Source organism: Solanum pennellii, chromosome 8 (assembly GCF_001406875.1).
Source record: "Solanum pennellii chromosome 8, SPENNV200".
NCBI classification, from domain to species: Eukaryota; Viridiplantae; Streptophyta; class Magnoliopsida; order Solanales; family Solanaceae; genus Solanum; species Solanum pennellii.
The window spans coordinates 67,401,670-67,414,301 of record NC_028644.1 but is presented as its reverse complement, the minus strand read 5'-3'; the positions used below and the strand labels follow the sequence as shown (position 1 = coordinate 67,414,301).

The following is a 12,632-nucleotide window of genomic DNA, read 5'->3' as shown; positions in this document are numbered from 1 at the left end:
ACAAGATGTTCCATTGAAGAACTAATTGAGTAAGACAATTCTAAATGATGGTAGTGAACCCACATGTATTGCTAAATTGAAACTATTTTGATGCAAAATTCTGATATATAAAAAGCAAAAATAGATGATGAATAAATTTTTTTACTTTTTTTAGAATTTGAAATTGATGATAAGTTCAAGAATAAAACGGTTGTAATTCAAAAATGTTAAGTTGGAAAGAATCGATGATACATTGTTAAGTTATAGGCGTGATTTTGGGGGGATTTAAGCGCGATATGGGGAGAGCTAGAGAGATGTATCCGAAGGTTAATAGAGAGAGACGGAAAAAAAAACTTTTTTTAATGAATTTAAATGGTAGGAAATTTAATAGATTATATTATCCGCATTTCCCAACAGAAGGGAACAACCAATATCACATCGAAAGTGACATAACATACCATAAGGGCCATTTTAGCCCAGAAAAACTCATGCTCGAGAGTCTTCGTACTATTTTACAAGATCTGACACACACAATGCGGCATTTCTAAAAAGTCTAGAAGATAAAGAACAGGCAAATGCAATCTCCTCTTCTCAGCAATAATGCAGTAGTAACTAAAAAAATAGATTTGAACTTTGAACAAAGTAAAAGAAAGGTTATTTGCTTACATAGAACTGTTGCAAGTTAGAAGGGACAAATCAATTCACATCCAAAGAAAGTGACTTTCACTCCCTCCGTCTCAATTTATGACACGAAGTTCAGGAAAAAAGAGAAGACTTTGAAACTTGTGGTATAAAACCAAATTTTAGACATCTGTGTGACTATTAATCATTTCATTTAGCTGGAACAGAGCCCGTAGTAAAAAGATTCACATATATGATATACCAATATGCGGACTGTTCCCGTAGTGTTTTTTTCTTTTATTCGGAGAGACAAAAATAAAGTATCTCGTTGGATATTGAGCTTTTTGAGAAGTCCAAATATTATATTTAGAAAGAAAATGCTTAATTTCGAGAGTTTGATGTGTTCAGTTAAGGTTTAAGGAAAGAAAAAAACATGAACCTCATCTCTAGCCATGAGGAAACCTGAATTCTTCCTTAAGAGAACTTTCACTAAGAGAGAAGAGAAAATATTATAATGGTTCCTTTTACTGCATAGAAAGTTCAAATTAATTTCCATAATTCATCATACAAAAGACAGAATCATCATATGGAACACGACTCTCAACAGATACATTTTTATCTTACTCATACAGTGTTGGATTGGACAATCTTGGAGTAGGTATAGCCACCAGAGGAATTTTTTTCCTCAAATTAAGACCAAACGTCTCTGTAACGTCTGATGTCACTCCTTCCGGCAATTTCCAATCAAAAGAATGAATGAGTGAAGCCAGTGAATACATGAACATCCTCTCTGCCATGCCTATCCCCGCACAGATTCTTCTGCCAGAACCAAATGGGAAATAGTTCAAATCTTTTCCGCTATAATCCCATTTATTTCCCAAAAATCTCTCTGGACGGAACTCTGTTGGATTTTTCCAGATAGAAGCATCTCTCTGTATAGCCCAAACATTTATGAAAATACAAGATCCTTTAGGAACAGTGTAACCTCCCACAGTGCATGTTTCACTAGGACAATGTGGTATCAGTAGTGGAGCAGCTGGATGTAGGCGCAACACTTCTTTCATCACTGCATTGAGATATGGTAATTGCTGAATATGAGACTCTTCCACAATATTATCTTTTCCCACAACTGTATCTACTTCTTGTTGTAATTTCCTCAGGATATCCGGTTTATGCATAATTTCAGCCATGGCAAACTCAATTGTGTTGACGGAAGTGTCAGTTCCACCGAGAACCATTTCCTGTCCATAGTACTTGTGAAGTTATTATCATGTTACAACAAACTGTATATTGGAGTTAAGTTCAAGATTCAGCGTCTTAATTCACAGTTAAGTCTCACATATAATCTGATCCTAAATAAGCCGACTCTTTCTTTAATGCAATCCATAACAGGGTAGCAATTAACAGTTCAGGACATGAACGTATTAATATAATATTTATTACTCAATACATTTACAATCCTAAGATGAACTTATATGGCATTTGATCCTTTTAATATAAAAAAAGAAAAGATCTGCCATCATGATCAGTGTAAGCCAGTGTGAATGGTGTAAGGCAAATGCAATCTTGGCTGCTCAATAATAATGCAGTTATGAATATTTAGTAGAATGCACAATTGATAAACATACCATAAGTAAGGCTTTGATTTCAGTCATGGTCAGAGGCATTTCGGGATCTGCTTCATCTTTCAACTTGAGCAAAACTTGCAAAAAGTCTTTGCTTTCTTGGCCAACACCATTTCTGTCCAATTTTTGTCTTTGATCAATCATGCTCTCAAATATCTTATCAAATCTCTGCCAACACCTTCATCTTCTTTATAACACCCTGGAAATCAAACCAAGCCAAGCCCGGGTAAAAATCGGAAAGATTGGGAATACTGACCAACTGAGCTATCCCAGTCACAACATGCCTAAACTCAGCTCCAACGCTAGCTCTTTCCTCACCCTTCACTGTACCACCCCATAACATGCTTGTAATCACATTAAGAATAGTCAAGAACGTCTGTTCACCAACATTTACTGGTAAACCCTTCTGACTGTACAAGTAATTGATCGATTGTCTAACCTCCCTTCTCCTTAGTGCATAAACCGAATCTAAAGTAGAAGAACTAAGCATATCGCGAACACAAATTTTCCTCAACATGCGCCATTTAGGTCCATAAGGAGTCCAAAGTATGTTATTGCCACCATATGAAAATTCGCTTCCAGCAGCAGGGACATCTCTGTTAGCAAAAATGGTATCTTTATCCTTAAGAACCTCGCGAGCTAAAGCAGGGGAAGTAATAATAATCCCAAGTTTTTTACCAAGCCAGATTCTACAAATGGGGCCATAAGTTTGGGACAGAGATGCAAAATAGGTGTGAAGTTGAGGATCAAGAGAATGGAGATTACCTATCAAGGGCAAAGCTTTAGGCCCTGGTGGCAATCCCTTGTTTGAGTTTCTGATGAAAAACCAAAGCAAAGCTAAAAACACAAGAAAATAGGAGAAAAACACACCCTTTTGCTCAACATTGAGTTGTTGAAGAGGCCATGGGAAAGAATCAAAACGGGGTTTGAAGAATTCGAGAGACATCTCAAGCTAAAAGATTTTTTTTGTTTTTATTTTTCTGAAAGAATGAAATGAAAATAAATAGACCAAAACGAAGCAGAGTCACCTGCTGAAACTCGTGATGTTAATTGTAACGGACCAAAGTTTGGCATTTTGTTCATCATTCAATTTTCAGCAAAAAAATGCATTCCTTCTTTGACTGCTAAGAGTTGCTAATTTTATATTGTCATTCAACTAATACTTATTTCATACAAAGTCACTTAACTTTCTTTTATATCTCAAAGTCACTTAACTATTTTTAATATATTATCTAGAAAGTCACCCAAAAAATTAAAGGACCTTTTCATTAAATTATTTTGAAATATTTTTTTGTTTTAAACTAATTTCCTTTTTTTTAAAAAAAACACTCATTTTAATTATTTTATTAAATTTTGTTATTTGTGAGGTAAACAAGTTGTCAATGAACATTTTGATGGTGGATGGATCTAGAAGAAATGTGACTTTGTTGGTTAACCTGACTTCGTGAAGGTAAATAACACTTGAAGAGTTGCTCATCAATCACAAAATAATAGTAAATAACTGACTATGACTTAAAACATAAACCTGGAAATATTTTTTATCTTACAAACAGGAAACTCATCTCTGATGTGCTAATTCAGGTACACTTGAATTACATGTTTTATATTCTTGATGTGTACTAACTGGATCCCATTTCCATAGTTCACCATACAAAGACAGAATCATCATACAGAACACAATTCTCTACAGACACAAATTTATCTTACTCATACAGTGTTGGATTGAAAAATCTTAGAGTAGGTATAACCACCAGAGGTACTTTTTTCTTCAGAACAATCCCAAACTTCTTTGTAAGGTCTAATGTCTCTCCTTCGGGCAATTTCCAGTCGAAAGAATGAAAGAGTGAAGCCAGTGAATACATGAAAATCCTCTCTGCCATAACTATCCCCGCGCAGATTCTCCGGCCAGAACCAAATGGGAAGTAGTTGAAATCATTTCCATTATAATCCCATTTATTGTCCAAAAATCTCTCTGGACAGAACTCTGTTGGATTTTTCCAGATAAAAGGATCTCTCTGTATAGCCCATGCATTTATGAAAACACGAGATCCTTTAGGAACAGTGTATCCTCCCACAGTACACGTCTCACTAGGACAATGTGGCACCAAGAGTGGAAGAGTTGGATGTAAACGCAAGGCTTCTTTCATAACTGCATAAAGATATGGTAATCGCTGAATATGAGACTCTTCCACAATATAATCTTTTCCCACAACTACCTCTAGTTCTTGTTGTAACTTCCTCAGGACGTATGGTTTGTTCATAATTTCAGCCATGGCAAACTCAACCGCATTGGAGGTTGTGTCAGTTCCACACCATATCCTGTCCGCAATATTTGTGAAGTTATTATCAAATACTGTATATTGGATTTCAGTTCAAGGTTCAGTGCCTTAATTCACAGTTATGTCTTCCTTAATGCAATCCAATAAAAAGGTAGCAACTAACAGTTCAGAACATGAATTTATATAAACCTGATTCATCTAATATTTTTTACTCATCTGATATAATGATTCTTTAGTACATTTACTATCTTATTTTTCACTTTTATTTGCATTGATGCTCTTATTATGACTAACATCACTAAAAACCATTTTATTTTATTCGTAATAGGTAAGGAATTAGACTATTTAAAGTGAAATGCAAACTTTGAAACCAGCACCATATCAAATGAATGTGAATTTTCATAGAAGAAGAATGTAACAACAGCTCAGCTAACGACAAAACTTTACGAATAAAACATACCATAAGTAAGGCTTTGATTTCAATCATGGTCAGAGGTATTTTTGCATCCGATTCATCTTTTAACTTCAGCAAAACTTGCAAAAAGTCCTTGCTTTCTTGGCCAACACCAGTTCCCATCTGATCGGCATTTCTATCCATTTTCTGTCTTTGATCAACATGCTCTCAAATATCTTATCAAATCTCTTTTCCAATACATTCATCTTCATTGTTACACCCTGCAAATCGAACCTGGCCAAGCCCGGATAAAAAATCGGAAATATTTGGAGTACCTAACAGCTCAGTCATATCAGCTACAACATGCTGCTCCAAGTCTAGAGCTTTCCTCACCCTTCACTGTCCCACCCCATAACATGCTTGTAATCACATTAAGCGCAGTCAAGGACATCTGTTCACCAATATTCACAGGCGATCCCGCCTGATTATAAAAGTAATTGATCGATTGTCTAAGCTCCCTTTTCCTTAGTGCATAAACAGAATCTAAAGTTGAACCAATAAGCATTTCGCGAACACAAACTTTCCTCAACATACGCCATTTCGGTCCGTAAGGAGTCCAAACTATGTACTTTCCACCATATGAAGATTCTTTACAAGCAGCAGGTACATCTCTGTTAGCAAAAATGGTATCTTGACTCTTAAGCACCTCGCAAGCTAAGGCAGGTGAAGTAATAATAATTCCCAAGTTTTTTACCAAGCCAGAGTCTACAAATGGGCCCATGAATTTGGGAAAGAGATGCAAAATAGGTGTGAAGTTGGGGATCAAGAGAGTGGAGATTACCTAGCAAAGGCAAAGCTTTAGGCCCTGGTGGCAATGGGGGTTGTCCCTTTTTTGACTTGTTGATGTAAAAACAAAGAAACCATAATAAAGCTAAAATACCAAGAACATAGGAGAAAAATACACCATTTTTCTCAATATTCTGTTCTTTCCAGGGCCATGGGAAAGAATCAAACAAAGGTTTGAAGAATTTTAGTGACGTTATATCAGCCTAAGAGAAAAATGAGAGAAATGGCAGAAACAATGTGGTGGGAAGCCATTCTCCACTTCGACATTTATATTTAATGAAGAAGTCAATGGCCCCTTGTTGTGTAACACAAATGAATCTTCACTTTTTGATACCTTATCTGTCCTGTTCACAAGACAAATAAGAAAATAGTATTAAATAGGTATATATTGAGCACAAATATGCTCTTTAAAATCCTTTTCAGGATGTCATAGCTTTTAGAAATAATTTCACACATCTTGCTCCAGGTTTTGCTTAGTAATAATAATTGCCCTTGTGGTTTAAGTATTATATCTCCATATATAGTTCATCAAACAAAAGATAGAAGCATAATCTCTACAATAAGGTCATACATGTACTATTATTTCAAATTCGATTCAGAATACAATATTTAAGAAGTCATGGAAACTAGCCATTTCACATGGAACATTGAGTTGCTCATAAGACCATTGCCAGGATAGAGCAACATCTTTCATTGATCACATTTCCATAGTTCATCACACAAAAGATAAAATCACCATGCAGAAGCGACTCTTTACAGACATATTTCTATCTTACTCATAGAGTGTTGGATTGGATAATCTTGGAGTAGGTATAGCCACCAGAGGCATTTTCTTCTTCAGAACGAGCACAAACTTCTCTGTAAAGTCTAATGTCTCTCCTTCAGGCAATTTCCAGTCAAAAGAATGAATAAGTGAAGCCAGTGAATACATGAACATCCTCTCTGCCATGGCTAACCCCACACAGATTCTTCTGCCAGAACCAAACGGGAAGTAGGTCAAATCATTTCCACTGAAGTCCCATTTATTCTCCATAAATCTTTCCGGATGGAACTCAGTTGGATTTTCCCAAATAGAAGGATCTCGATGTATAGCCCATACGTTTACGAAAACACTAGATCCTTTAGGAACAGCATATCCTCCAACAGTGACTGTCTCACTAGGACAATGAGGCACCAAGAGTGGGAGCGCTGGATATAGACGCAAGACTTCTTTCATAACTGCATACAAATACGGCAAGTGTTGAATATGAGACTCTTCCACTATGTTATCTTTTCCCACAACTGTGTCCACTTCTTGTTGTAATTTCCTCAAGACGTCTGGTTTGTTCATAATTTCAGTCATGGCAAACTCAACTGTGTTGGCACTAGTTTCAGTTCCACCAACAACCATATCCTGTCCATAGTATTAGTGAAGTTATTATCATGCACAACGATTTTTTATTTATGAAAATATAGTGTAAGTAGCAAATTTGAATGCACAATTAATAAAACATACCGTAAGTAAGGCTTTGAGTTCAGTCATGGTCAGAGGCATTTTGGGATCTGCTTCATCTTTCAACTTCAGCAAAACTTGCAAAAAGTCCTTGCTTTCTTGGCCAACCCCATTTCTATTCATTTTTTGTCTTTGATCAATCATGCTCTCAAATATGTTATCATATCTCTTTGCCAACACTTTCATCTTCTTTTTAACACCCTGCAAATCAAACCAGGCCAACCCCGGGTAAAAATCGGAAAGATTTGGAGTAACTAACAGCTCATTCATCTTAGTCACAACATCCCTAACCTCTGCCCCAAGAGTAGCTCTTTCCTCACCCTTCACTGTGCCACCCCATAACATGTTTGTAATCACATTAAGTGCAGTCAAGAACATCTGTTCACCAATATTCACAGGCGATCCTGTCTGATTATAAAAGTAATTAATCGATTGTCTAAGCTCCCTTCGCCTCAGTGCGTAAAGAGAATCTAAAGTAGAAGCACTAAGCATTTCTTGAACACAAACCTTCCTCAACATACGCCACTTAGGTCCATAAGGAGTCCAAACTATGTCAGTTCCACCATATGTAACTTCTCTACCAGCAACACTGACATCTCTGTTAGCAAAAATGGTATCTTTATCCTTAAGAACCTCGCGAGCTAAGGCAGGGGAAGTAACGATAATCCCAAGTTTTTTACCAAGCCAGATTCTACAAATGGGGCCATAAGTTTGGGAAAGAGATGCAAAATAGGTGTGAAGTTGAGGTTCAAGAGAATGGAGATTACCTATCAAGGGCAAAGGTTTAGGCCCTGGTGGCAGCCCCTTGTTTGAGTTGCTGATGAAACACCAAAGTAAAGCTAAAAAACAGGAGAAAAGCAACCCCTTTTGCTCAATATTGAGATCTTGCAGGGGCCATGAGAAAGAATCAAACATGAATTTGAGAGACATTATTTGTGGATAGTAAGTAGGAAATGGAAAATGGGAATAGCTTTTGAAGGAAAGAATCAAAGAGGATGCCCCACATACTGTTACATCATTCATCATAGAGATAACTCTTGTGTTGCTGGCACTCCAGATTGTTCCTGCAATACTTTAAGATCCTCCAAATAAAAAATGTCAAGACACCAACTCCACTAGTGCTTACTAATTACACCCACAGTCATAGTATAATTATACATATACTATTTGAATACATAACTCTAATAATAAAAAGTATATTAAATTTTAGAAATAAACATGGCATAAGAACATACATTATATCAAAAATTACACGAAATCACGTCAAGTAAAAGCTGAGAATGATAAGCAAATGAAATATAAATAAATATAAAATAAACTCTTAATAAAGTTTAGAATAATAAAAATAAAAAATAAATTAAGAAAATAATAATTGATATTGAGTTTATCATTTTATCCTATTAATAATTTAACACCCTATATATNCGCGGCCCAACATATGATAATTATTTTCTTCCAATTTATATGACATGAATGAAAATTGAAAAAATGAACTATTTTTTTATATGTGTTTTTTTACAAAATATTTTAAATTGTTAATGTATGTACCTTTTATGTCATTTTTAAATAATATATGTTATTCCATCTGTTTCATTTTGTATGATACAAGTGATTTTAGGAAAGTCAATGAAATTTCTTATATGATCCTCACATATTTTTAGTTGTCATTTTACTATGATTCATAGTACTTTTTAGTTCTTACTTCATTTTCAAACAATATATACAATTTTCTTTTGTTTACATAAAAATAAAGGAATCAACCAAATTTCATCAAGGTTTTTAATTATGTTTTTCTAAAAATATCTTGAATTGTTATATTGATATTTTAAGCTTCTTTTTTAATTAAATTTTAAATATGCAACAAATTAGAAATTAAAACGAAGAATTAAAGTTTTCAAATCATTATATTTTTATATTAAAATATTTAAATCTTTAAAACTTCATGTATATGCACAAATTAATAGAAGGAAACCAAAAGAATTTTTTAAAAGAAATATGAAAGCTAACATAGATATATTTCATTTTTAATTATGATCCCTCCTTTTCAATTTATATGAACTTATTTTTTTATTTCATCTCAAAAACAAAAAAACTTCTGAATTTTGATTTTTTTTATATCGCATATTTAAGATCACAAAATTTAAAAATATTTTAATACACAAAATTTAAATATACATATAAATTTTAGTTTTATTTTTGATTGATTCCATCTAATATTATATTTGATATAGAATTATTAAGAGCTAATTGTAGTCATAATTTATTTACTTTCATATAATGAATAAATATCACAATAATTCATAAAAAATGGACCAAAAATGAGGTAATACTAATAATAACAACTAAAGATGTTTCTAGAACCATTTTAATTTTTTTGTTATTTGCAGATTTTTGTTTGCATGAAGTTACATTTTTTTAACCTTTGATCATCATTCACTTCATATATACAAAAATGTTTCTAGAATTATTTATTCTTGATAGATATTTGTTAGAATGAAATTACATTTTAATTCTTAGTCGTCTTTAATACAAGTATATCATCCTATTCATTTTTATTTGTAAAATTACTTTTTAACATCTTTTTCTTTAATTTTAATCTAATATATATTATTAATTTTTATCACACTTATTTATTTTCAAGTATATTAATTAGAGCCAAAATAAAGATGAAAATAATTAATTCATGATAAATTTTTATGTAAAAAGGAGGCATTTTTTGATAATCATAATTAATAGAAAAAATATTAAGAATTAAACTAAAGTAATAGTAAAATAGAGTAATAACAAAATAAATATCACAATAACTCATAAAAGAAAAGATAGTGAAGTAGTAACAATAACTTAAAGATGTTTCTACAACTATTTAATTTTCTTGTTATCATTCTAGGTAGACTTTTGTTAGTGTGAAATTACATTTTTACCCTTAATCATTATTCACTTTATATAAAGAAAGAGATTACTAAAATTATTTATTATCTTTCCTAATAGATTTTTGTTAGAATAAATTACATTTTTGCTCCTGGACGTCCTTCCATTCACTCTTCTATATAATAGAAAAAAAAATATATTAATATAAAAATAAATAGAAAAATATTAAATATTCAAACACATTTTATTTTAATTAGTTCAAAATTTTCTTTCAAAAGTATGTAAAAACAAGTTTAACATTCATTAATAGAAACTCTTCATTTTAATAATATTACAATAATATCCTTATGAGTCCAAAACAAAAATTAAGACATTTATGAATTATTCTAGATTTTTCATTTTGATCATAAATTACACAATTATTATTTTGTCTTTAAATAATATTATATTATTAAAATGTCATTGATCGTCCTTCTCATGGCTCTTCTATATAGTAGTAATATAAAAAGGAAGTAAGCAAAACCACAATATGAACATACCTCCCAAAACCTACTGCTGCTTCAACTATAGGTTCCAATTTGTTTTTTTCAATTAGGGATTTTTTTAAACTAATACAAAAGTATATAATTTAACTTATCTGTCCTTTATGTATACTTTTTTCTACTTAGTTCCCTGAACGTACGTTGCAGATACAATTATTATAAAGTTAAATTATTATTAGAAAATGTTGAATTTAAAATATTAGTTTTATCAATTTATATTTTATTCATTAAATAAAATTCATAATAATCGAATATTACATTGACCATCAAGCAAGAAATATGAAAAAATAATAATATTATTATAGCATCTAATAATATGAATATATCTATATGACTAATCCTTAATAATCTCTCATTACCCTGCATATAGTAAGTACACAAATATGTATCTATTTAAAGAAACTATATCAATAAGGAAAGGATAAAAGAAAAAACATATTATAAAAGTACATTTAAAAATGAATATAAAAGTCATAAATTAGTAATTTCAGCACTAATAAAAATAGACTTATAACATTCATAATTTCATAAAGAAATTTAATTAATGAAGTATAAATCGGTAAAGAATACAAAAAAATTAAACAGATAAGAACAAATACAACATTCATATCCTTCTTAAGACTTTAATTATAACAATATATATCGTAAAAAGAATTGCATAAAGAGTAGAGTTCTTGATGATACCTTCTTCCGTAACAATAAAAACTCATCTAAAATGGTAAAGATAAAACTATGATACAAAATATCATTCTAATTAGGATCAAACAAATATTAATATTTAAAACAAAAAAAAAGTACATGAAAATTGCCTAATGATTCATATAAACAAGAGGCAAGTGATAAAGAAAAAAAATACTTTTTCATGATACATATATATAGCTAAAGATTTATAGGATAAGATAAAAAGGTGAAAAGTTATTTAAGTTTATTTTGAGAAGTTAGTGATCTTAGACATGGGGGAGAGGAAAGGTTGATTGTTTTTACTAATAATTCAATACATTTAATTATACTAATTACACAGAAAGGATAACAAATTCAATCCATTTAACCACACTAATAATAGAGAAAGAATAGAGGATTTTTGTTATAAAAAAAAAAGGTAATTCCTAACAATTTTCTATGAAATAATTTCTAACAATTATCTATGAAACATTTTTGTCTTTCAAAATTTTACTTTATACCTTCTTATTTTTGGTATTTAGTATAATATAGTATAATTATTACTTATTACTTAGTATTTAAATAATTAGAATTTGAACCATTGTGTCTAGATGCATGTATTTAAATATGATTATTTAATGTTAAATGAATTATATATTAATATATAAATTAGTCTAGAAATAAAATAAAGGCAAAATGATAATAAATGATAATTTAATTTTTTATTTAGGAGCTTATAATAATATATTCCCTCCGTTTCAAAAAGAATGACCCTATTTCCTCTTTAGTCTTTTTAAAAAAAATGACTCCTTTCTTTTTTTGGCAGCACTTTAACTTTAACTATCCACGTGGCATGTTTAAGACCACAAGATTAAAGGGTATTTTGGTACATTTGACATAACTTTAATTTATAACCACAAGATTAAAAAATTTTCTTTCCATCTTTAAACTCCGTTACAAGTCAAACTAAGTCATTCTTTTTGAAATGGAGGGAGTATATGATATGATGATATAATCATATATTACTAAAAGCATGAACAAAAAAGTTGAAAGTTGAATTACGGTTTTACCCTTTCTACAAATTAAATTATTATAAAATATTTAAATATTTGATTGTATAAATTTAATTAAATGTTAATGACTTTTAGACTTCCTAAGATTAATTCCTAATTAAATATCTAATTTATTAATATTTATCATCTATAATCTATATGTATATAATAGTTATAATTTATTTTTAAAAAAATCTTTACCTAAATTTCTTTTCTTTCCCTCTTCTTATAACTTTTTCCTTAACCCCTCTCATGAATAATATAATTGATGTGG

The 12,632-nt window shown here is 31.1% G+C and overlaps 2 protein-coding genes and 1 pseudogene across 2 annotated transcripts; all 3 read right to left on the bottom strand.

Annotated features, from left to right (window-relative positions):
- Nucleotides 1-1,139: 1,139 nt before the first annotated feature.
- Nucleotides 1,140-3,181, bottom strand: LOC107028216 (flavonoid 3'-monooxygenase-like). The gene is given in 3 exon segments (XM_027919087.1): nt 1,140-1,841; nt 2,229-2,403; nt 2,405-3,181. Coding segments are annotated over 3 exon segments (1,563 nt in total). The 5' UTR covers nt 3,172-3,181; the 3' UTR covers nt 1,140-1,220.
- Nucleotides 3,182-3,636: 455 nt separating this feature from the next.
- Nucleotides 3,637-6,438, bottom strand: LOC107027870 (annotated as a pseudogene).
- On the bottom strand, nt 6,298-8,296 carry LOC107028452 (geraniol 8-hydroxylase-like). The gene is made up of 2 exons (XM_015229525.2): nt 7,240-8,296; nt 6,298-7,137 (listed from the first exon to the last, which is right to left on the bottom strand). Exons 1-2 carry the CDS (start codon nt 8,260-8,262, stop codon nt 6,517-6,519), a joined length of 1,644 nt encoding a protein of 547 aa, XP_015085011.2. The 5' UTR covers nt 8,263-8,296; the 3' UTR covers nt 6,298-6,516.
- Nucleotides 8,297-12,632: the final 4,336 nt, after the last annotated feature.

Excerpts from the sequence above, each read along its gene's own strand:
- LOC107028452 (XM_015229525.2), bottom strand. The coding sequence starts at position 8,262 with ATGATGAATGATGTAACAGTATGTGGGGCATCCTCTTTGATTCTTTCC. Across the intron at positions 7,138-7,239 it reads AACTCAAAGCCTTACTTACG|GATATGGTTGTTGGTGGAAC; the intron begins GTATGTTTTATT and ends TACTATGGACAG.